This window comes from Uloborus diversus, chromosome 2 (genome assembly GCF_026930045.1).
Source record: "Uloborus diversus isolate 005 chromosome 2, Udiv.v.3.1, whole genome shotgun sequence".
NCBI classification, from domain to species: Eukaryota; Metazoa; Arthropoda; class Arachnida; order Araneae; family Uloboridae; genus Uloborus; species Uloborus diversus.
This window is the reverse complement of record NC_072732.1, coordinates 117,663,854-117,689,942: the sequence shown is the minus strand read 5'-3', so window position 1 is coordinate 117,689,942 and position 26,089 is coordinate 117,663,854. Positions and strand designations below refer to the sequence as shown.

Sequence of the window (26,089 nt, the reverse complement as noted above, 5' to 3'; positions counted from 1 at the left end):
AAACCATATTTATCACATTTCTAGAACTCAACTTTAATGAACATGAAAGGGAAAATTAGATGACATTGGAAAAAAAGATAATTGAAATGTAAATGAATACATGCATTTCCAAAAAATTATAGGATAGTTTTATTCAAAAAGAAATCTGTATGTTATTAGAAATTTAAAAATGTTATTTGCCTTTCAAATGCCTAATTTTTGCTGCTATTAAATAGACATTTTACTACTTCATTAGCTTGAAATATTCAAATTATATTCAGAATATAATATGCATTCATAAAGCATAACGGCATTTTTATTTTATTTATTTTTATCATTCAGTAACGTTATCCTTTGGAAAAGAGAAATCAGAGAGCAGGGTATATTTAAAAATAGATGTGCATCTGACATGCAGGAAAACTTAATGTAAATTTTTTTCTTATCCCCCTTTTTCTGTTTTGCTAATTACATACATAATAACTTTCACAGCTTAAACTTAGTTTAATTCAATGTTTCACTTCATTTTAACATGGGGTAGATTTAAAATTTTCAGAAATTTGGAGGCAGCGGGGGAAAAAAAACTCCTTTTTCTATGGGGGTTTTCAGGAAAAATTGGGAAAAATGGAAAAAAAAAAATGAATTAAAATGTATGGGATGCTGAACAAAAAAGATATGTTAACAAAAAAAATCAAGTGTCAAGTATTATAAATTTTGGAATAATTTTGTACTAGAAAATTAAAAATTCAAAAAAAAAAAAAAAAAAAAATTAGAAGAAATAAAACTTTCCAAGAAAAAAACCCTGAGCTTTTTTTCCCTCAAAATTTCGTTTTATTTATTCTTTAACTATTTCAATTTCTCTGGGAGAATGGAGTCAATATCAATTTTTATAACTTTAAAAACATGTACAGAAATAATACATTAATCCCCCAAACCTTTTTTTTTTTTAATTATTTCTAATCAGATTGATTAACTTGTTTTATAAGGATATAGATTGATCTGTCACGCATGTCACAGTTTCAGGGTTCCTCCTCCAAAATGAAACCCAAAATAAAGCACTTTAAAGCCTTCATAGGATTTTCTTAGTCTTATTGGGATTTAAAACAGCTTCCTGGAGATCTCAGTGCAACAGATGGAAAAAACACAAAAAATATAAATTTTAGCTTAATGGAATAAAAATATTATGAATATAGTTTTAACGAACATTAATAGTTAAAAATCAAAATTACTATCAAGGTTTCAAAACATTAAATTATAATTTAAAAATTATAATACTACAAGGGATCAGAAAAATAAGAGTAGATATGTCAGCAAAAATCCTGACAAAACATCCAGTCAATTTTTTTTGAGTCATTCCACGATCGCTTGAAGATACTTGTTTAGTAAATCTTGATGAATTTGAATCTTGACGATCCATGCCAAACACAACTAACTTCTTTACAGAGTTTCTGTTATTGTAGAAAAACTCTGCAAATTGTGGAGTATTGCATAAGCAAGCATTATGCATTAGCAAGATTGTGGAGCTATTGGTTGGTCATTCTGGACATGCAGTTTTTTCTAGATCTCTGATTCTACGTCATTCAGAATCTATTTTTGTTTGCAGAATAAATTATTTTCGAGAGGGGCAATCTGATTGCTGATCCCTTTGCAATCTGACAACAGCTAGGCTGTTAAACTATGATTCATCGCGAAGTATTACCAACATTTGCCTCCCCTAAAATCGGCCAAGCAATCGCCAACATATTGTCCCTTATAACCAATATGCACCACGTCTTTTGTTGCTCATTGTTACATCATTTTCGCACCCATAATGGAAAAAATGAGTGCTTAGGCTTCAACACCTAACAGGTTGGCAATGAAAATATTTTATGAAATTTCATTGAAAGAAAAAAAAATGCCTGTTTTTTTGCCGAAATTTTTTCCACATGAACTTGAGAATTAATTTTTACAGCAAAGAAAGAATCTTGAGAAAATGCTTGTAGATTTACTTTACAAATACAAAAGTGACGACCAGCAACAGGCTCTGGGCCCAGCTAGACTGGTCCTAGGTCCTACAAAATTGAAGCATTTTCAATTTTTTTCATCGAAACAACACAGTTGTTAAACGTTTATAGCAATGTTCTTTGGTGCTAACTTTGCAAGCAAACACTTTAAAATGTGACATGCTTTAGTAATTAATCAGTTTTAAAACTCACTGAAGTAAAATGCCATGCATACCATGCTTACAAACATAAAAACTATTTAAAACTAAAAAGAATAATATAGTAAAGGGAAAGATTCAATTTTTATGGAAGACTTGAAACCTGGCAGTAAAACGCTAAGATTTTAGAGAATGTTTTATATACAATCAAAATAAACAATTTAAAGAGTATAATACTAGCTCAAACTACTTAATGTTTTAACTTCAAGTAAAATGAAAATAGAATGGATTTAAAGCAAGAAATTACCCGGAAGAAGCCTGCATCAGTCATTTTCAATGTGAATTAAATTCTTTCAAAAACATAACCGCCGGTATTATTAAAAATATTATTTTTCAAGATGGCGAAATGCTATGAGTCTAGAGAAAGTAGAAGTGGTTTTCTGCCGTACGGGTGCGTTTTTCGGTCTCGACTGGTCAACCGGTGACTAACCGCAGCGTTCTATGATCTGTCGGTACGACTGCAATTTAAGCTGGTTGATTAGTTGATTGAATCACGTAACATTTTTGACCAAAAATAAGTATTTTTTCCAAGGGGGATAGAAGAATTTCTTCTATCCTCCTTGATTTTTTTTTTCAACTGCGTGTTATTCGTCTGACGTCCCGAGCTGTCATGTGATCATCCAAACGGTAGCTACCAGTCAAGGTCGGCAAACGTCGCAAAAGTTCATAAAAGTACGAAAAAAATTAATTAATGAAAAAAATAAATAAATCTATCTGCCTTTAGTCTTCAATGGAAAATTTTTAAAAGTACTCAACAAAGATTTGAAAAGAAGTATCCTATTAGAAGTTTTAACATGGCAATATGATCAATGTTGTCATAGCAACTGCAACTACTATTAGATGAGGAAATGTATTTGATACACAGCGCACAGAAGTTTTCATACTTCTAAATGATTACATGACACAATGGTTAGCTTAATTATAGGAGATTGGATTGAAGAGGGTTATTCATCTATAGTGCAAGGAAAAGAAGACAAAAGTGAAGCATCATTAGTGCCATGTATTACGAATGACGCGGGAGAAAATGTTACTCCAAAGCCACTCTTTCCTGTATTTGTTGGAGAAACTGGATTAGATTCTGAGTTCCTCGTGGAATATTTGGAAGTAATTGAAAATTGCTTTCGATCTGGGAAAAATGTTCTCGGTAAAACTAAAACAGATGAAATTAAGGTCGGGAAAATGGATCTTGCGCCTTACGAGTTATCAGAAGAAATTGATCTTAAAACAAGTATTGATTTCGAAAGAAAAAACATTTTTTTAAGCCGAGTATTTTTCAAACATTTTGAAGAACCAGATAGTAAAGTACCTGTAAATTCAATGGAATTTGAAAAAGTAAAGTTAAGAAATGAGATTTACCAAGCAAAGTTGTCAGACCACTCAAGGGACCGACGTGAAGTTTTTACGGAAACGTACGAAGTTCGTCTTCATAAAAACATACAAACTGACCCTGTGCTATTTCGAGACATGCATGCAATTGCTACGAAATATTTATTAGACAAACATTACCATCGGGTGGAAAACTCCGAGCGGAAATTCAAAAACTTCAAAGATTTTGTAAAAAATAGAAAAAAATTTCACAACTATCAAGAATTTCTGGACAACTTAGATTGTGAATCTAGTTTCTTAAAGCGATTTAAGAAAACTTTATATGTTACTGAAAAAGCCTTAAATTACAACACTTATAAAAAAAGTATATTATCTTACAACGGATATGAAACACAGCTTGAAGATATAATGATGGATTCTAGTTCAAGTGCATTTAAAGACGGAAATGAAAGTGATGAATATTCTTCAAATTCAAACATTAAATTGCACCTACTGTTTTATTTGGAAAAAATCAACCATAACTACAAAGTAACTTGTATGGAATGCAGCTCATCCAATGACTGCATATTTGTTGCAGGTTATGGAGCAGTTCCTGAAAAAGAAACTTTGGTTGAACCAAAAGGCTTTATTTTATGTTGGAATATTCATAAAAGTGGATATCCAGAACGAATATACCACACTGATGAAAGTGTCAGTTGTATAGAAATATCGAAAAAGTGTCCATATCTGATTGCGGTTGGCATGAGACATGGTCTTGTAGCATTGTATGATCTACGTGAGCAGGAGAAACTCACAAAAGTAGACAATCGCAGTTCACCAGTAAGACCGATTGGCACAATTACTAGTGTTTGTTGGATGGAAAAACAACAAACAGGAGATAGACAGGCGGCAGTAATTTTATCATCATCAAAAGATGGCGTCATTTGTTATTGGACTGTTGAACAAGTTCTGGAAGGACAAGTCTTTCGACACATAAAAAGAGGTTCAACTTCATCCAAAGAAAAAGAAAGAAAGTACCTAATTGCAATAGATGCGGCTGCTTGGGGCATGCAAATGAGACCAGACCTTAAAGGGGTCTTTACTATTGCAACTGCTGAAGGTCAAGTACTTGTAGCAGATTGCAATGATCCAGTAATATATATTAAGGTATATGACTGCCACAACGGGCCCGTCTTTGATTTACAATGGTCACCTCTTGCTAATGATGTTTTCATGACCTGTAGCACTGATCAAACTGTTTGCATATGGCAATGGGATAAACCATCCCCAGTCAAAACTCTCAAGCTTTCAGATGCAGTGCTGAAAATAGCTTGGTCTAATGTCACATCAACATTATTTTTGGTCATGATGAGAATGAAAATTCAAATTTTTAATTTGTCTCAAGATTTACATGAACCAATAGCTCAAGTGTTTGCCCCAGAAGGAGTTTCTTTTACATACATTACGTTTTGCAAGCAAAATAATTGGTTTCTCGTAGGTAAATCAAGTGGTGATATTGTTTTGTATGAACTTGTGGGCATCACATTGACTAATGAGAATCAAATTCTTGAACTAAAATCAACTTTTCTTCCCGATTTATAACTTTTGAGAAAAAACAATCTAATCAACATAAACAAAATGCTTGGTTAAGTCTAAGATAAGCCACAACGTCCCTTAGTAAAGAGACTATGACATCCTTTACTTAACTGGCTCCCTTTCCCCTAGCAATGTTTGGGGGCAGGCTCGTATTTAGAGGGGTCTATTGTCCCCTTCCCCCATTAGAAAAGTTGATGTTTTTACAGTTAAGTGAGCGTAGTTTTTTGTCGATTTTTGATACAATTTATTTGGAGTAGGCAGCACCATTTGCCGCCCCCCCCCAGGAAAAAATTTGAAATGATGGGCTTGTCCGGGGGGGGGGAGTTTTTAACTGGTCTGAAAAAAAGCCCTTCCTTCCTTTCTTTCTCTTTTTTCAAATAGCAAATTAAATCTTATGAGAAAAATTTTCAGATTTACAGAAGATGAACTATTTGCTTAACTTATAGAATAGCTACCAATACTTTGTTTCATTCCCAGAGTGGTGAGAAACAAATATCTCTACTTGAGTATGGGTATTTATTCAATTAACCTCACTTCAATACATATTTTATTTTCAATGACTGTGGCAGAATAATATGCATAACTACTACCACGGTTTGAAAATAAGAGTTGTATTTTCGTGACAACTGTCAACAAAATGGAGAGGCAAAAATGTTTTTTTTTTCTTTTCTTTTCTTTATTTCTTTATTTATTTTTTGTGGAAATAAACAAGAAAATTTGAGTATATTTAAAAAACTTCTTTGGCTTGCAAAGCAGTTTAAGAAACATTTTGCAGAAACGATATATTTAAAAGTGTTGGCAATTCTTGAAAATGATTCATTAGTGTAAATAATGTTTTTCTCATAAAAAGTAATAATCAAGACAATAGACAACATGTGCAACATTATAAAGCTGGTAGTTCATAATTCTTGTTCATTGAATGAAGACAGAGCAACACTTTCATTTTTTCTCCCTTAATCTGGCATGAAATAACGAAACTTTCACTCGCATATTCTGAAAATTAAAAAAAAAAAAAAAAATATGATCTTTCAAACTACTGTAGTATGTGCAGGAAACACAGAATAGGATTTAAGGGCTCAAACACTACTAAGAAGGCAGCTAGGCTTTCACAAAATATGAAACTTTGAGAAGTTGGAAAAACAAACTTAGCAAAATTTAATTTTTTCAGAAAGACTTAAGTCATAAGAAATCTAAGAAATAAATAAATATATTTGTGTTCAAAAGGTATGGCATTAAAAAAAACGTTCCACGTACGAATTTTCAATTTTTAACTTGGGCGCTTTTCCATGCATTTTTTACCCAATAATTCAATAAGCATAAAAAATTTTGTAGTCATTCACTCATCTCGTGTAAGCAAATTTCGAAAGCCTCAATTAAAATACTAATGTTGACAAAAAAAAAAAAAGCCGTCATTTTTCAGGGGTGCCCCCACCTCTAAGTACAAGGGCGCATCTCCCTCAATATCGCGGAGACCCCTCGCCCCACCTCCAAAACAAAAAGAGCCCCCCCCCCCCCAATGAGAAAAATAAACCTCAAAACAACCCTCCCTGAAAATCTCAATGGCGCAGTCTGCGCCATGACTACCCCCCACCCTTTAAGTGGGCACCCCTGCAGTTTTTTAATCTGAAAATAAATTTTACATGAAAATCTGTAATAAACTAAAAAGATAATTGTTTATTGAAGGAGGAAGTTTATAAAAGAAGAAAATAATTGAAAATATTACAATGCGTTTAATATTTCAAACCTACATCATAATACTATTTTAAAGTACATATTCGCAAGTCTGCAAGTTAAATGTTTGAAAAATGTCTTTTTTTAGCTGATGTCAAAAACTTTAGTCTTCCACTTTCTCTAGTATAGATGGCGACACCAACAAAATACACCACCTTTTTTATTTGAAACATGTACTCTGCAAAAAATGAAAATCCCTTTTATTTAAACTGTTTTTTTTTTTTTTTTAATTTATTTTTAATGAAAAGGATTTTGCGCAGCATTATCTTTTTAAGCTCCAGCTCTCTTTTTAAGCTCCAGCTCTCTTTTAAGCTCTCTTTTTAAGTCCAGTGGCGTAGCTACGCTTTCTGCCACCCAGGGCGGTTCCTCAATTTGCCGCCCTTTTGATGGGAAATAGTTAATATATTTAAGAGTCAAAAGTGTTTTAATAAGATTTTGATAGAGAAGAAAAAAGAAAAAAAAATCCTCCAGATTTTTTTTTAAATTGAAATCAGTTTTATGCTTTCTTTGGTGACATTAGGGGGGAGGGGGACTTCTCAAGGAAATTTGTCGAAATTGAAGCCTTAAAAAAACAATTTTAGGCTATCTTTGGATACGTGAAGATATTGGGGAAGGTTCAGCGGCGCTATCCGGAAAGCTTTTCAACTAAACTGAAACACGCTCACACGTAAATGTAGGCTGTATCTAGTAGTGTAAAGGCCTCTCCCGAATCCAACAAAGACCGGATTTTCCTCCCGAAATATTTTCAAACTTGAAATCAATTTTAGTCTCTCTTTAATGACGTTAAAGAGAATAGGGAACGTTCGGGAACTTTCTAGAAATTTTACGATGCCAAAGTTTCAAAAACGCAATTGTAGGCTATCTTTGACGGAATAAGTTTCCAACTTTTTCCAAAAATATTGGGAAGTCAGATGGTTTTCCCGTCTCCCTACACTGTAAAAAAAATCCGGAAACGTTTCTGAGTATATCGTGCAGCTGCGGTTCATGAAATTTTCAAAAACGTTTCTGAGTATTTCGGAATTCTCTTTCTGTAATGTCCAGAAACGTGTCTGTGTATTTCGGAATCCTCTTTCAATGTTTCTGAGTATTTTGGAATACTCTTTCTGTAATTTTCAGAAACGTTTCTGAGTATTTCGGAATCCTCTTTCCGTAATTTCCAGAAATGTTTCTGAGTATTCTGTGCAGCTGTGGTTCATGAAAGTTTCGAAAACGTTTCCGAGTATTTCGGAACTGTCCAAACAATTTTCAAAAACGTTTCCGAGAATTTCAGAATCCTTTTTCCGTGATTTTTCTAAAATATATTTCTTTACTATAGTATTGCATACCATATCAGTTTCAGTTCTTTCATATCTAACAGCAATGAAACAAACAATTTTAGAATCATTCGTGGATTTTTTTTTTGTTTTTTTTTTCTGAATTTCTAATGACAAATAGCATGGTTAACAGCATAACATATGCAGTTATAAATTTTTGAAAATTTATGAAATAATATAGTAGTTTCATTCCTATTCACAAAATCGTCAGGGGAGGGGAGGGGGGGGGGGGTACTTTCTCAAAAATGGGATTGTTTGTTAAACAATCTTAAACTTCAGTTTTTCTCTCAATATTTTCCAGACAAAATTATCAACATATTGTATTTTTAATGCAGAACTTAAAAACATATCTTGTATCAAACTTGGTAGCTTTTATTTTCGGATAAAATTTGACAGAACTTACCTTCCCTTCACGTCAAGTCTATTTCTCTGACGAACAAAGTGCCGAAAAGTGCCAACAGAGAAATTAGTGAATTTAAATATGACACCAAGTCCTCCTGTTGGAACCATTCGGGGTGATTCTTCTGTTCTTGCCCTTTTCCAGTTCATCACAAATATAAATACTTAATCAAAATAGGTTACTGATTTTATTTTTACAATGTGCGCAAAATGCATTACATATTTTATTTTTTAAAACATTGAATTCTATTGCATGATTACTCCATTTCATATATACGAGATTCTCCCCCCCCCACACCATAAGAGTGATGGTGAACCCATAAAATGCTATAAAGCGCCCCCCCCCTTAAAAAAAAGCAATCCCTCAAAATGTCAATGGCTGTCTGCGTGGTGAACGCCCCTCGTCTTCTCCCCATATGTACATTGTATATTAATAACATAGTATTTAAAAAAGGATCACTTTTAAAACAATGACATGAAATATTTCTTTTTATTTCGGCTTGTAAATGCAGCTGTTCCATTTTTGCCTCTGACTCATTCCTCCTTACTGTCCTATATTAAAACTAGTATATCCACGAAGGAAATGTTATTTACCGAACAACTAATGTCAAGGAATTTTTTATTGTCAACCACATTTAACAAAATGAATAAGCACATGAATTAATTGCATAACTATGTTGCTTACTAATAGATAACTGGGTCATTTTCTAATGGTATAAATATTTTTAAATAAATGAATAAATTATAATAAAAAAGATAAATAATACTGGCACATTTTTTGTGAAGCATATTACAATACTAGAAAACATTTGCATTACCATATTTTTAATGAATTAAACAATTGATTTTTTTTGAACCAATGTATGTAATCCAAGTATTTCGAAATAACCTTTCTGTGATTGCTTTTCAAATATAAATCTTATTTCTTTTTGCGTAATTAATCAGTTTCTATTGGTTACAACAAATAGTACACTGCGCACATAGGTATGTAGGATAACTTTAAATTAATTCGATAAACCCAAAAACAGTTACAATTGGAGCCTCATCAAATGCAAATTAACAAAAATATAAATGTATATAGCAACATGTTTTAAAATATTCATTAATACTTACAAGTGAACATGAGCGGAAGAAAATCTAAGTACCTCCATTACAACTGGATAAGTAATCCAAAGGATTTTGTTTCATTAAGTATAAAAACGGGTGTTGAAACTATTCACGCTTGAACACACAATATATATGTAATCATGGTCGCACCGGAAATTGTAAAGAAGCAAATCGTTATTCACTAACTTAATAGCTGCGTACATCGTCTAAAAAATCAAGGGCAGCCCAAAATGCAAAGGCGTAAAATTAGTTTCGACACAATTTAATACTCTCTAGACATGAAATAACAAGCAATCCAATGCTAAACAGTTGCTGACTCTCAGCAACCATAGATAAGGAAAAAATAAGCTCTCGTTATTTTCGACTCACTGGCGCCAGTGTTGGAATAAAATACGTTTCGAAGCATTGCGCCTCACTTCCGCTTCTAGATTTCTTGAAATAACAAAAAGCTTTCTGAATAATGAGGAGTTCGCTATTGGATGAAGGATTCTTACTATTTCGGAGACGTTTCCGATATATCTAGAAACGTTTCCGAAATTTGTTACAGTGTATGAAACGTTTTGAAAATGAAGTCCTAACACGCGATTTTAGTTGTTGAGAGAGAGTTCGGAGGAGGGGGGGGGGGGGTTCCCACCCGAAATCTTTTTCGCAACTGTTGCTCGTTTTAAGCTCTGCATAACTGAAAAAAGAAGAGTTTGCAGTTTTCCTTCAGAAATTTCTAAAAATGAAATTTGGAGCGAACTGTGATGACGTTAGGTGATTTCGTGCACATTTGGTGTCCCTACCTTAGAATTTTTCTGAAGTTTAAGTTTCAAAAACCCAATTTTTAGCTATTTTCGAAGTTGATGTAATTAATACACATATTAGACTATCTTTAATCTCGTTACAGGAAGGATCAGGGCTTGCCCACCCTCAAGAATTTGTTAATATTGAAATTTAAAAAAACTCAATATTAGGTTAAAAGATGAGATGTAAAGGAATGGGGTGGGCGTTATCTCTTGGAAATATTTCGAGACTCAAGGCCTAAAACTGCACTTTTGAGCTATTTGGTGACGTTAAGGGATAGGAAGATTCGGTTGCTCTTCCCGAAAAATGTGACACTGCCCTCAATCTGTAGCTTCAGATGAAGGAAGAGAAAAAAACTAACAATATAATTAAATGCTGAAATGTCCACAAGAAAAACAACGCGTTGATTTTTTTCACATCAAAAGTGAGAAAGTGCCGCCCGGGATGGACCACCCCCTCCGCCTCTCCCTAGCTACGCCACTGGACGGACCCCAAAATTTCTGTGCACGCCCCTGGTTATACCAATGCTAAAACTCACATTGTCTAATCACATTGTCTAATCATTGTCTAATCACATCGTCTAATCACATTGTCTAATCACATTGTCTAATAACACATTGTCTAATCACATCGTCTAAAAGTTCAATTTGATGAGCGGTATCACAGATTAATTGTTATTTTCTTCCTCTTTTTTTTAACTGAGTAAAATTTCTCTTCAAATATTCAGTGTAATCAGAGAATTGAAATTCAACTTTTATAGAATTTATGATCACACGCGTGCACAGTTGCTTGTGCTTTTCCTCTCCCATATCTCAATAAATAGCCTTATCGTAAGTATTCCTTATCTCTCTCCAAGGACATACTTGCCACCGATCAAATGATAACCTTACCAAATGATAATTACTATCAGCATGAGTCTATTGGCCAGGGGCGTAGCTAAGGGGGGGGTTTTGGGGACAAAACCCCCCCCCGAAACGTTAGTCTCAAAAAAAAAAAAAAAAAAAAGAGAAAAAGAAGAGAGAAGAGAAAGAAAAAAAGAGAAAAGGAAAAAATTCCAAGCGATTATATATATATATATATATATAATATATATATATATATATATAATATATATATATATATATAATATTATATATTATATATATATAATATTATATTATATATATATATATATATATATATATATATATATATATATATATATATATATATAAAAGAAGTAACCCCCCCCGAAAGTCGGGTCTAGCTACGCCACTGCTATTGGCAAAGACACTGTAGAATGGAAATGCAGGAGTAATAGCAACAGATACGATGAGATATCAAAAACTCCCGATTTCCAATCGCCAGGGGAAGAAAACCGCTTCAGAAATTCTTATCTGTTTTCTCTATTCCTTTGAGAGATAAGCAACCAGTAGCTGTTCAAATAAGCAAATTTTGTGTTGTTACGAAATTAGTGCAGAGTTGAGAGAGAGAATATTATTTGAAGGACATGTTCGGAAAAGATCCTTGTATTTTATGAAAAAGAAGAGGCATTGTGAAGTACAAATTGAAAAGATTTTAATGACCCCCTGTTGTGAAAAATGTCTTTTCCAGTGTGATTGAAATTTTAGACAAAGAAAGAAAAAAAAAGACTTTTCGCTGCAGACCGCAGACGTTAGTGTTGAATATTTTTGAAGTGTTCAAAAATAAACACGAATTAGTAAAATTAAATAATCTTATAGGATTTGAATTCTTCTATGTAATAGTTTTCTTGAACTACTCTCAACTGAACAGAAAATTGTTCAAATCAAAACAGTTTGTATATTATTAACGTGGCCTGGCGAGCAAATCAAGTTTGTTTAAATCGGACTATTCCTTTTATTTATTTATTTATTTCTTTAAATAGGGGACGGGGGGAGACATAGGCACAGTTCTACCATCATTTTTCTCAGACTAAAACAACGCAAGTGAGACATTTAGTTGCCATAAAACTTGAATACACGCAAGGGCGTCCTGATAGGTGGACACAGGAAGTCACTGTAACCTCCCAAAAATGTTCTTATTCGGCAAATTTTGTCAGACGATTCAGAAAAATTACCATCATTTGGTAATATTTGGAATTCCATTCGGCAAAACTATCATCATTCAACAAAATTTTGAGTTTCTTTCGACAAATTGAGAATTTCCGAACGCTCAAAAATTTAAGTTCGGGGCGCCCCTGCATACAAGTGTTTCGGCGCAGGGGCGTGCACAGAAATTTTGGGGCTCGTCACAAATGACTTTTACGTTCCTCCTCCATAGTGTTTACTCGAACGTCCTTATATATATTTCACCCTTCATTTTGAAAATTTCGGGCCCCTTTCATGCTCGGGTCAGGACCAACAGGTGTGCCTTCTCCCCCTCCCCTGTGCACGCCCCTGCTTCGGCGTGATATAACGTTATCTTCAATACAAGGGAATAAAAGATTTGTGCTATTTTCTTCTAGAATTGCTCAATTATCTTGCACTAAAGATTGAGCCCTTCTAGCTCTGGCTTCAAAGCACACGCATGGAATTTCCGCTGCTTGTATGGGTTTCTTTCTTTTGTTATTTTGCACAAGATGGCCCCTTGCTCAATATTAATTATTCACAATTTTTAGATTTGATAATGTGCACCAAAACAGATAATATTCTTCATTGGTCTTGATCTTTTTTGCAATAGCTCACTAATGGGGTTGTTTCCTTCAGTCAAAAGTAGTACTTTTTGTCACTGAAATGGATAGAATAAGCAAATAATAATAATAATAATAATAATAATAATAATAATAATAATAATAATAATAATAATAATAATAATAATAATAACATGGACCCAGAAAATACTTTCATTTCCCCAACAGTTACTTTTCAATTAATTTTTTAAAATATCCCATTTTTCAAACAATGCGTTCAAAATTCAAATGAATGCCAGGCTACATGCTGAATGTTTTCTCAATTCATTTCTGTTCTACTTTGATAAACAATACAGAAAATGAGCGAAATATTTTTCTAAGAGGGTGATTTATCGGAAAAAAAAATGAAATATATTTGAAGTTTTGAAAAAAAAAAAAAACATCGTGAAACCGAAGAGCTATAACTTTTCGATTGACTTAAGTTATTATCCATTAGCCATACAGTGCATTTGCTTCCTAAAACAATAAGTTCTGATCATAACAGAATTATGTTGTTTGCTATCATGACTCAAAACGATTGTTTCCGGGTAAATGCGACTCAAGGCATTGACAACACCACTTCCGTTTTCCTTCATCCACTTTTCCAAGCAGATGAGCCATTCGAGCTGCCACCGTCCAAGAAAAAAAGAAAACAAATCTTTTTATTCTGGAAATTAAGATTTTTTTTTTTTTTTTTTTTTGAGCAATCAAGAGTTGCTTATTATCCTCACTAGGCCGCAGTTGATGTTGTTCCTTTGATTTTTTTAGATTTATCATGACAACGAGAATGGGGTCGTTTCCGAAATTTCAAAAGTATTTTTTTCTGAAAGAGCATGCTTAAAGACATAGGTTTTGACCATTTTAAAAATATTTTAACAAAGTTTAATGTTTTTTAACAATTATTTTAATCAATGCGCAGATTTAATTTCCTTTCTCACGCTTCTGTACATTACATCACAAATGATGAAATGCCATTCGCGCAGAGCGCAGTAATTAATTCGCTTCTTTACTGATATGTACTGGCAACAATATGGTTGATAGCAAGCGTAGAGCGCAACATCTGAATTATCATAATCTGGAAACGCGGTAGACAGCGCGTAAGCATTCAGCGCGCCAAAGTTCATCGATGACACGCCTTGTTTGAAAAATCGGACATTTAAAACACATTCATGAAAAATTAAATGTTTTGAAAATAAAAGTTTTTCCTCGCTCCGTGTTATTTTTTTTCGCACATTCTATCAACTTCAGCCCTTCAGGGAATAAAAGTAGAACTTTTGACTGAAGGAGTCAACTTCATTAGTCTAGTTCATTATTTTATATTTATCAAAGAGAGACTAGAAGGTCAACAATAGGAAAATGTTGTAAATTTTTTTTTTTTTCGTTTTTTTTTTTTTTTTTTTTTTTGAGCAATCACGATTGCTTATTGTCCTTACTTGACCGTCCTTGACGTCGTGGTTCCTTTTCCAGCTTGGACTAGAGGCCTCTGCAGCACCACCGCCCATCGTCCTCTGCAGGCGACGCGGCTGCTCCGGTCCTGAGCTATTCGCTTCTCCTGGTCGGAGGCATCCATGTCCTACACACACGCACGCTCACACACACGCACACGACTTCACACACATACACTCACACATGCCTACGTGCATACACACAGGTCTACGCACACACACAAGCCTACAACACACTTACACAAGCCTACACACTTACACACACAACAACGCACACGTAACCGCCCAGAAAGAGAGGCAGGCTTGGGGAGGGGGGACACACGAGCCGTTTCTAGAAACAGTAACTCCAATGAGTAGGGTCCCGTCGCAGTTCGTGATTGCGAAAAACATAATTTGAATTCAAAATTTCAGAATTCAAATTACTTTTCCTTTCTTTTTTTTTTCGTATTTTATTTTCATCGGAAACCAAATAATCAAGCTTGTGGAGTACAGCTAAAATACAATAGATGACCTAAATGCGGAAAAGAAAAGAAAAAAAAAAAGGGAAAAATTTGCAGAAACTGCGCTTTACTTTCCCACGGCAATATACACAGGGGAACAATTTATAGCACTACTTCTGCTGAGTTCAATTTTACTCTACACTGGATAACATAGTTTTCCAAAATTTAGACGACTTGAAATAGAGATGAATCCAAGAAAAAAAATAAAAAAAAATAATAATAATAAAATAAATAAATAAATGGAAAAATAAAATAAAATAACGATTTCGATTATTTTTTTACTTTTCTTACATTGCATTGTTTAATCAGCTAAAATTTGATTTGAAAAAAAAATGTCAAAGCCTCATTTTGTAATTCAATGTTTCAAAAAGGAGAGTATATCTCTTCTCTACATAGTATAAAATGAAGTCTCCAAAAAACGTCTGCGTGCGCTATTCCGGCGGGAGTTTTTTGCGTTTTAGCTCGAATTTTTTTAGGCTTAGTTGAAATTTATGCACTACTTTCTTCATTATATCCATCAATAAAAAGTGAAGAAATTGTCCCATAGTTTTTTTTTTTTTTTTTGACACCATTGGAAAGAGCTGCTTTCTTTACTCCAGATCTAACTCGACCTAAGGTCGAAAGTTTAATCCTCTATCTCAATTGGAAAAAAAGTTACAAGCGAATTAAATGAAGTTTAAAAATCTGTTCTCTATTCAAAAGTTTTTACCATTTTATTTTACGTTTCCACGGTAACGCTTTTTGAATCCATTGTTTATTTCCATCTTTCTCATTTTCAATTCTTAAACTTATTTTATTTTGTGCTTCCATGGTTACGCTTTTTAAATCCATTTTTCTAATTTTGTTTTAATTTCTTAAAAGCATTTTAATATCTGTCATCATTGTTTGGTGGGAATATTTTGCATGATAGTTATTTTTTTCTTTCGTTTAAGCCTGGTTATTGAATATACTACTTCACTTAGCACACAAACAAGCAACAAAACTAAATAACTGTATAAGCAAATATAAAACAACAAAAACCGGAGTCCCTCAGGGATCAATTTTAGGTCCATTACTTTTTTTAATATATATTAATGACATGTCATACATTAAATTATACGGTACAATTACTCTATATGCAGATGATACAGCATTAACATATTCTGCAAAGAGCATTAATGATATAAAAAACCAAATGGAACTTGATTTAACTGCTATAAATAAATGGTTAACTGACAATATGTTATCTCTTAATATAAATAAAACAAAATACATAAAGTTTGATTTAAAAAAGAATGGAATTAATAAAATTGATTTACGCATAAAATATCACGAACCAACATGTGACAGCACAAATAACTGTAACTGCCCTACCATAGAAAGAGTCGAAAATATAAATTATTTAGGTATAACTTTTAGTGAAAATTTAAAATGGAAATGCCATACTGATAAACTTGTGAATAAGTTAAGAGGTAGAATACATTGGCTCTATCTATTGAGAAATATAGTTGGGAAAAAGTTTCTTAGATGTTTATTTTACGCTTGGATTAACTCAATAATTACGTATGGTATTTGTGCATGGGGAGGCGATTATGAAACAAATCTTACCAATTTAAATAGAACTTATGCAAAAATTTTGAAAATAATTTATGGAGCTAAACAAGAACTTAATAAAAACGATACTATTTTACAAAAGTCAGAGAAAATCTATAATATCAGAGAAATATATGCACAGAGAATATTGTATTTTTTGCATAACAACAATAACTGGTTTGAAATTAATGAAAAACAATATAATACTCGAATTTCAGGTAAACAATATAAAGTTATAAAACCAAATAAAACGATTATTAAAAAACAATTCTTTTACTTGGCACCGCGGCTGTTTAATGAACTAACGGAAGATGTTAGGAATGAGAAGAACTTTAAAAAATATAAAAAAGGGGTCAATGAATATATACAAAATAATGACATTGTATCAACAATTAACTTTTAGCTGATAAAATATACTGACTTGCCAACCGGGGGGGATTTTGTATTGTAATTTTTATACTATTGAATGTTTCAATGCGAGTTATTGTGTTTTTTTTTTTTTCTCTGGAGTCAAACAGTCCAATAATTGTTCTGTGTAAAATTTTTACTACTTGTGTAAAATTAATTTGTAAATATTTCTGTTAATACATATTTGTGTTTGTACTCCATACTAAATCAATTAAAAAACACTGCGGACAGTGCCTTTGGCGCTCTTTAGTGTTAAATTTAATACTAACTCGTGTTGAACTATAGTCAAGATTTTCTTAATGTTTTGTTATGAAGTTTGTAATTTATGTTTTATAATTTGTACTTTCCTTTTTTTTAATTTTGCTTACTGTTATGTATGTGTATTTTGTTTGTTAATAAATTTTATCTTATCTTAAAAAAAAAACTTGACACAATGGTTATTTTCAAGGTAGAGCGAGCAAAGCCGGGCAACGCAGCTAGTAAATTATAAAGGCTGAAAATAATTACTGTAAATTTGTAAATTCATACCAATAAAGTAGTTACATACCATTAAGCATTAGCATACCATTAAAGTTCATAAGTAACACACATGCAGTAATGGCTAAATGTAATCGAAAAAATGTAAGCTTATGTAAATCAAATGTAATCAGTTTTTCACTATGTAAAACTTTTGCTTACGAGAAACTCTCTCTCTCTCTCTCTCTCTCTCTCTCTCTCTCTCTCTCTCTCTCTCTCTCTCTCTCTCTCTCTCTCTCTCTCTCTCTATCTATCTTGACTTATTTTTTAAGAACAAATAATTTTTAAAGTCAAAAAAGATAAAAGAAAAAAAGAATTTAGGAAAAACCGAAAGATAAAAAAAGGATTTTTTCCTACTTGCAAAGTTCTTTGAAAACGTGAAATGAATTGTTATACTGTGCTCAAAATTAAATCCACAAAATTCAAGTGTACGTTTTACTTGCTGCAGAATCATTTTTTTCTTAATGACTTTTAATGATCATGAATCAGGAGGGGATATTCTTAGTGAGCAATAAATGTGAAAATCTTCACATTTTCAACGAAATTTAAAATTAAAAAAATCAAGCAAGTTCATAAGTAATAGACCATTCGGAAACAATTTTAACTACGTACTTCCAATGTATTTGTGCTATCGAGAGTATAACAATGCAGAACCATTATAATTCAATTGTTTTCAAGATTGTTTGAATAAATCAGTTCGTCATAAAACTTCCCCGCTCAGAGGAAAATTTTGAATTCAAATTTCAGTTTTAAACATTATTTTTCGTCGTAAAATGCTGAAACTGAATTCAAAATAAAGTTTAGAATGAACTCTCGAAAGACGGTTTTAAGTATGTGCAGACATTTACGATTCTATACCACTTTAATAGCGCAGACGAACAATAAAACTGAATTTCATGTGTCTATATTTGTGCGAGATAAGACAGTAAAAGAATGGCGGAAGATGTTCTGAAAAGAATAGAAGATTATTATTGAAACAGAAAGGACTTATCTGTACTTCAGTAACTTACAAAGGAGTAATAGTGAATTAAAAATGTTCTTTTTTTTTAGCCTTGGATTTGTGAAAACAAAGAGTGTTGGTATTTAGGGAACCGTGTCGGCAACGAAAAGAAAGTGTTATCTTACAATGCAAAGCAACATTTCCATTGTGTGTTTCATTCATTAATAAAGGAAAAACTAATTGAAATGGCAATTAATGATTTTACCTGAAGTTATTAATACAGAAACATTTAATGAAAACTTTGAAAATAAAATGAATAAAAGTAACAGGATATCTTGTGTTCAAATCTTCTATTTTATTTATACTCGTATGTAGTAGGGGAATGTGGAGCAAAATGAAATGGTAAGATATTTACTCTGCTTTTAGCGCCACCTATTTAGTAATATATTAACGATGCATTAGAATAACTAGTCTATTCTAGACAAAAAAAAAAAAAAAAAACTCTGAAAATCAAAGAGTATGATAATATACAAGCAATTTTTAAAAATTGATACTTTTTTTTTTTTTTTTGCAAATCAAAAATTATATTTGTCATTATTAAATGATAAACTTTTTGTTGTTAAGATTTTAAATACTAATTGAGACCCACAAATATTCGGTGCAGTATTTATTTGTTTAATATTAAGCTTACTTGTATTTTAACTGCTTTGTACAGTTGGTCAAGTGTATGCGGGAGAGCGGAAGGGGCAATGTGAAATAGTTTATTTCATTTACTTATTCAATCCTTCATCAAATAACTTATGTATTCCTTTATTAATTATTTTATTTTCATTCCTTCATTTCATAACTCCCTCATTTATTAATTCATTCACTTATTTTCTGGTTAATTCACTATTTTTTTCATATGAGTCAGTGAGAAGCAAAGGAATGTAAGTGGCAAAATTAAAAATTTTGAGATAACCAGAACCCATGGTAGGTGAACCTCTCCTCTGTCTTGGAGAAAGAGATGGTACTAGGAGCCGTGGTAGGTGCTGCTATACAGCATGATTCAGAAAAAAATTTCAGTGAAAGCCTACCTAGGATGTTATCTTTAAACGCCTTTTACTTAAAACTTGAAAATGTCCACTTGTACATCCCTTTGCTTCTCTCACTGCCTCATATGATAACTCATTTATTTATTTATTTATTCATTTAATGTCTCATTTTCTTTTCATTTATTCTTTTATTTACTCATTTATTTGATCAAAAATACCTTTAACAATCGAATAAACAATATTTCATTACGGGAAAAAAATATTTTTCACTTTGACCCATGAAAAAAAGAAGAGAAAAATTCCCACCTTTTTTAAAGGTACAAATTTAGTGTTAAAAATTTAAAAAAATGTTTCAGGGCAAATTTTATTATGAAATATAGTGTTCTTTATGTACCTTAATTTTCAAAACAAATTTCCAATTAGTTCATTTTGAAAAAAAGTAAGTTATCTTAACTATTTCACTTTGCCCCACATTCCCTTACTTTTAACATTTTACAACTTAAGATTTAATTTTTGTAAAATTGAAAACGAAATCCAACTTAATGTAAAGGTGTTGTAAATATTGGACAAAACATAAAAGAACACAGAAGTCATGGAAACATCATCCTTTGTTGTATCTCAACAAAGGATGCGAGAGCATTTTTAGAATTAAATTTAAAACTTATAGAAACTTTTTGAATACAAATGCAAGGCGTATTAATATTCTTCTTATGCTACATCGTATGCTAATTAAAATGCACATAATTTATGTGCAAATTAGGGAAGATTGGAGATACTTGATCCCTACTTTAGTTTTCAATTTTTTTTCTCTGCTGCAAGTTATCGTTTTTTTTTTTTTTTTTTTTTTTTTTTTTTTTTTTTTTTTTTAAAGTACGTGAACAAAGGTAATTTTTCCTCTATCTGATAGTATTTTTTTTTTAATTGAAATGAAACAGATAGTTTTGGTAAAATAATTTTTTTCAAACATTTCATTAAGAGATCATGTATCCCCACATCAAAGGATGCATGATCCCATCCTGGGGAAACTTGATCCCACTGAGAAGATACATAAACTTTTCACTAGATTGGCAATTTATTTATGGATTTTAGTTTTCTACATAATGTTTCTAAAACAAACCACTATTTCTAATTTTCTTTACTAGATTATAATAATGTGAACACAAAATAACATAGTTTCAAATTTCCCTAGACATTTGCAAAAAAAAAAAAAATGCACACAACTTTCATGAACTTATGATGCTTTTGATCAGTAACTTATTAATTCAATACAGTTGTGAACAAAAATACTGTATTTTATAAATAAAACTAACATTTTTTTTTAAAGTAGCGTAATGAAGCTAAAATTACAACAAAGAAAAAAAAATAGGATGACAAGCACAAAAATAATCTTATTTGCTTCGTGTCTTGCAATAATAAAATTAAAGGTTTCATCATTTGAATTAATTTTTAAAAAGAGGGAAGAAAAATGTAAGTATCAGTGTACTCATAAAAAAGAAAGCCTAGCTTATATGTTTTCAAAACCTGAAAAGTCAAAAGCAAACAATTCGTTTGTTGTAGTTCTTTTAGTTCCGCTCAACCCAACTGGGTGTGTGCAGCTTAACACATTTTGTCAATTTTTCAGGAAAAGTAGACTGATTAAACATATTACCATTTTGGTTCAGAAAACTTACATCAAACTCTAGAAATCCAACTTTGCATTCTATCCGCTAATGGGTCAACATAATGGGCAACTCACTTTTTTGTTGTAAATCTAACTATAGTAAAATCATTTATTTTTTCTTTCAAACAAAGATTTGACATCTATTTCAACTTGTTCACCTGATCAGAACATAACTTATCAGTAGAGTTAGTTTATGTTTAGATGTTGGAGGTGTTAAGTGGGTTACAAGTGCGAACTGATATTTTAATTGTTTAGCATATTTACAGTAGTGATTGTTTAAATCTATCACTCAAACTATGATAAATTTTATTATGTTAACATGGTTTTGAATGATTAAAGTTAATGTCAACTAAGTAAACAACATTTATATTAAAGTAATACAAAACAACGTTAAATGAAGCACAAATTTGCAAATTACAGCAGACACGTGTTTCGGCGTTATAGGGAATGCCTTTTTCAATGTAAAAAATAATGAGCTTATCGCCGAAACACGTGTCTGCTGTAATTTGCGAATTTGTGCTTCATCTAACGTTGTTTTGTCTTACTTTACTGTTCAGCACAAAGGTATTTATTTATCTTAACATTTATATTGTTTTCATAGTGTTTATATTGTCATATGGTCCTTCATCCCTGTGATAATGTATCCCTCTAAACAAAGGGATCAAGTATTCCTAATATGCGGTTTTTACAAAAATGTTTGTTCTATTATTCTATTATTAACAATCTGGCAATTTACTAAAAATATTTCCCAATTATTAAAGACTGTTTATACTTTAACATTACAATTCGTTTTTTTTTTTTTTTTTTTTTTTGAGCAATCACGATTGCTTATTGTTCTCATTTGACCGTTTTTGGTGTCCGTGCCTTTTTCAACTTGGACCAGAAGCCTTTGCAGCACCACCGCCCACCGTCCTCTGCTGGCGGCGCGGCGCGGCTGCTCCGGTTTTGAGCTATCCGATCTCCTGGTCGGAGGCGTCCATGTCCTACACACACGCACGTTCACACACATACACACACACGACTTCACACATACACTCACACACGCCTACGTGCATACACACAGGTCTACGCACACACACAACTATGTACACGTAACCGCCCAGGAGGAGAGGCAGGCTTGGGGGGGGGGGGCAGGAGCCGTTTCTAGAAACAATAACTCCAATGAGTAGGGTCCTGGTCTCAGTTCGTGATTACGAAAAACATAATTTGGATTCAAAATTTCAGAATTCAAAATAATTTTCTTTTTTTTTTTTTTTTTTTGAGCAATCACGATTGCTTATTGTTCTCATTTGAACATTTTTGATGTTCCGTGCCTTTTTCAGCTTGGACAAGGAGCCTCTGCAGCATCACCACCCACCGTCCTCTGCAGGCGGCGCGGCTGCTCCGGTCCTGAACTATCCGCTTCTCCTGGTCGGAGGCGTCCATGTCCTACACGCACGCTCACACACACACACGCCTACGTGCATACACACAGGTCTACGCACACACACAAGCGTAAATACTTACACACACAACTATGCACACGTAACCGCCCAGGAGGAGAGGCAGGCTTGGGGGGGGGGGGGGACAGGAGCTGTTTCTAGAAACAATAACTCCAATGAGTAGGGTCCTGTCTCAGTTCGTGATTGCGAAAAACATAATTTGAATTCAAAATATCAGAATTAAAATTATTATTATTCTTTTTTTTTTTTTCATTTCTTTTTTTTTTTTAAGTTGTATTTAACGGATAATGTAAACTTCGGATTGCTTTCCTAAAAAAAAGTTTCCCTTGTCACATTCAGACGATCATTTCTTGAGCTAAAACAAAATGACTGAAAAAAAAAAAAAAAAATGTTGGCAGTTGTTACGTACAAGTAATGATTTTGGTACATTTTTGGCTATGGGATCATGTAGAGCCTCTATATAGATAGGCCGACGCAACAGCTTAAGTTTAGCCATTTTGTATCGGATTTTTACTGTTGCACTGCTAGGGCTACCACAGCAAAGTTTCGGATTTCGCCAAATTTGCCGAAAATTCACGTGCCGCTAATAATTGCTCACAGTGAACAATCACCAAACGCGATAACTCGCCAGAAAAGACAACCACTCAAACACGCGGTCTGATTTAAAATGGCTAATCTTAAGCATATGCGTCGACTCGTATATATAAGGGTCTTAGGATCATGTATCCCTAGTCTCCCCTATATTTATATTACAAATGTTATGAAATACAGAAGTTTCATTTATATTTATTTTTTATCGGGAGGTGGAAAAAAAGTTTCTTTTTTTTTTACAATTTTTTTTTTTTTTTTTTTTTTTTTTGTCAATGAGTTTGTTTTCTTCAGTCAAAAGTAGCTCCTTTTGTCACTAAAATTGATAGAATAAGCAAAAAAAAAAAAAAAAAAAACTTGGACCCAGAAAACTTTCCTTTTTCCAACAGTTATTTTTAACTATTTTTTTAAAATGTCCGATTTTTGAAATAAGGCGTGGTCTTGATGATGTCACAAATAACGCTCTTTGGCGAATCTTTCTACCTCGTTTCTACGTTACGATAATCAAGAAGCGAATTCAAATTGCGCTCCACGCTTGCTATCAACCATATCGTTGCCAATACACGTGAGTAAAGATGCGAATTAAATATTTTGCTCTGTGAATGGCAACACTGAATGGCATTTCATCATTTGTGATGTCATCAGCAGAAGCGTAAACAATAAAAGCGCACCGATTTAAGTAATTTTTTAAAAATATTAAACTTAAACAAATTATTTAAAAGATGGTCAGATCCTATTTTTTTAAACATGCTCTTTCAGAAAAAAATACTTTTAAAATTTTGGAAACGACCTCATTCTTTAAAAAAACGTTTTCGAACTCCATAAATGCTGATTCATTTTCAATCGGAGGAGATTTCTACGGTAAATTCTAATTCCAAAAGAGTCGAGTAAGTTATTAATGGATAAAAATAATATAATATGAAAAAGTGCGTAAATGATATAATCAGGCAGAAAGAATTTAATGCTCTTGTACCATAAAATTCCTCAATCGAGAAATAATAACAGTGAAGTCACAAAAACAGTAATGAAACATTTTACAATTTCAAACGGTTTACGATCTTTAAAAACAAGGAAGAAAGTATCTTTCGTTTAATTCTCAGAACGAAAATTGCTAAAGTTAGAGGTAAGAAACGATCTTTTATTAAAGAGCAAACTTCCTACATAAATGCCAAGGAAACTTTGCTGAGGATGTGTAATTTTCCGCAATAACCAAGTACCCAAATGCCTTATAGGAAACTTTCAGTTCCTTAGTGAGCTCTCACTTCGTTAACGATCGCCAACATGCACGTTTGACTGTTGTGCAAACGAATCAAAATCCGATCTTTTTAGCCTACTTTCCCAGTAAAAGTCAGAAAAAGAAGAAAAAAGCATAAAAGAAGGCTTAGTGCATCTTAAAAATATCGCAAAAAACAAAAAAAAAGGCAAAAATAAATAAAATAATTAAATAAATATTGAAAAATTAAAAATTGGAAAGTAGGGTATTGAGATGGGGAAAAATGTCTGTCGGTCTGTCTTTCCCCCCTTCCCAAATAACTTTTGAATCAATAGTCCGATTCGAACAAGCTTTTTTTTTCGAAAGATCTCGGCGAGGACACCTCATTCCCATATTTCACTTTTTGATTTGAACTATTTTTTGTTCAATTTTGAACAGTTCAAAAAAACTTAACATTAGCGCCTACGGGGAAATTCAAGGCAATTCCGAACTGGGAGGCGAATTTGCTTCAAACAAACTTTGTAGGAAAAAGCTTTTGATGAAAAACTTGTCTATAAAATACCTTTTTGATTTGAACAATTTTCCGTTCAATTTTGAACAGTTCAAATCCCTTAACATTAGCGCCTACGGGGAAACTGAAAGTCAATGTAGATTTCGTACTTGAAGGCGGATTTACTTCAAACAAATTTTGTTGGAAATAGCTCTTGACGCCAAACTCCAGACTTCGATTCCGAGAATTTTAGGGCACTTGACTCCGACTCTGACTCTTGTGCCCGACAATTAATCGGACTCCGACTCCCGGACTTCGACTCTGACTTCGGAACTTTGGCAAAAATTTATACACGGAGGACAAATGACTGACTCTGATTCTTAGATATTCGACTCCGACTCCTTTACCCCAAAATGAGATTGACTCCGACTCCGAATCCGCAACTATGGTTTTGACTGTGAAATAATTATTGTTGATCTGACTTGTTTTTATTTTACGCTTAAAGTTTTAATTTAGGTATTCAGTTTTCGGCGAATAAACTCGAAATTCGGAACTCCAGCGCTCGAATACGCTACCTTGCGGTGATTTATAAAACTGCGAATGCAACTAAAACATTGCCACGTTGCGCTCCACGTGTATCTGTTGACGTAAACGCGGTCAGTTTGTTCTGAGTAACGCATTCAACATGTCTAAGAACGCCTTCAACAACAGAAATTAATTCGTCCCTTAGTAGTATTCTCGAGCTTCTCAAAATAATGTTAGTTTTCCTTATTTCTTTCAAAAAAGTATTAAATGGTGGAAGCGTAAACAAGAAAACTCTGGATTAACAAAATTGGATAACGTTATACCTGGTAAAATTTTTATTGTTTTGTATGAATTTATAAGAATATGAGTTTTTTTTAATCTTAAATTAATTTAACTAATCATATTTTACAGCAGCATTTAGTTGGAATGGACAGTATGCAAAATATTTTCTTGAATTTATTATCGTAGAACAAAATGAAAAATGTTTAACCGAGAAAGAATTTACTTTATTCCTTTTATTCTCAACTGAAAGGTTTCGCCAAATTTGTTTAGGGTTATAGTTTTGGAATTGTGCGAGCAAAGTAGCCTTGGCGAGATTTCGAGTTTTTAGTTAAACCATTTTTAATTTTTATCATGAGTGGAATAAAATGATAGTAAGATTACAGAATTCGATAA

At 32.6% G+C, this 26,089-nt stretch overlaps 2 protein-coding genes across 2 annotated transcripts in view; one reads left to right on the top strand and one right to left on the bottom strand.

The window, feature by feature from the left end:
* LOC129216507 (serine/arginine repetitive matrix protein 1-like) overlaps window positions 1-2,526 on the bottom strand; it is a 120,287-nt gene extending 117,761 nt beyond the window's left edge. The window contains 1 exon segment of the mRNA XM_054850722.1: window positions 2,424-2,526. Within this exon segment, the coding sequence (XP_054706697.1) occupies window positions 2,424-2,447 (24 nt within the window). The 5' untranslated portion in view covers window positions 2,448-2,526.
* A 556-nt stretch (window positions 2,527-3,082) lies between these two features.
* Window positions 3,083-5,083, top strand: LOC129216506 (dynein axonemal intermediate chain 4-like). The gene is made up of 2 exons (XM_054850721.1): window positions 3,083-3,320; window positions 3,783-5,083. Exons 1-2 carry the CDS (start codon window positions 3,083-3,085, stop codon window positions 5,081-5,083), a joined length of 1,539 nt encoding a protein of 512 aa, XP_054706696.1.
* Window positions 5,084-26,089: the final 21,006 nt, after the last annotated feature.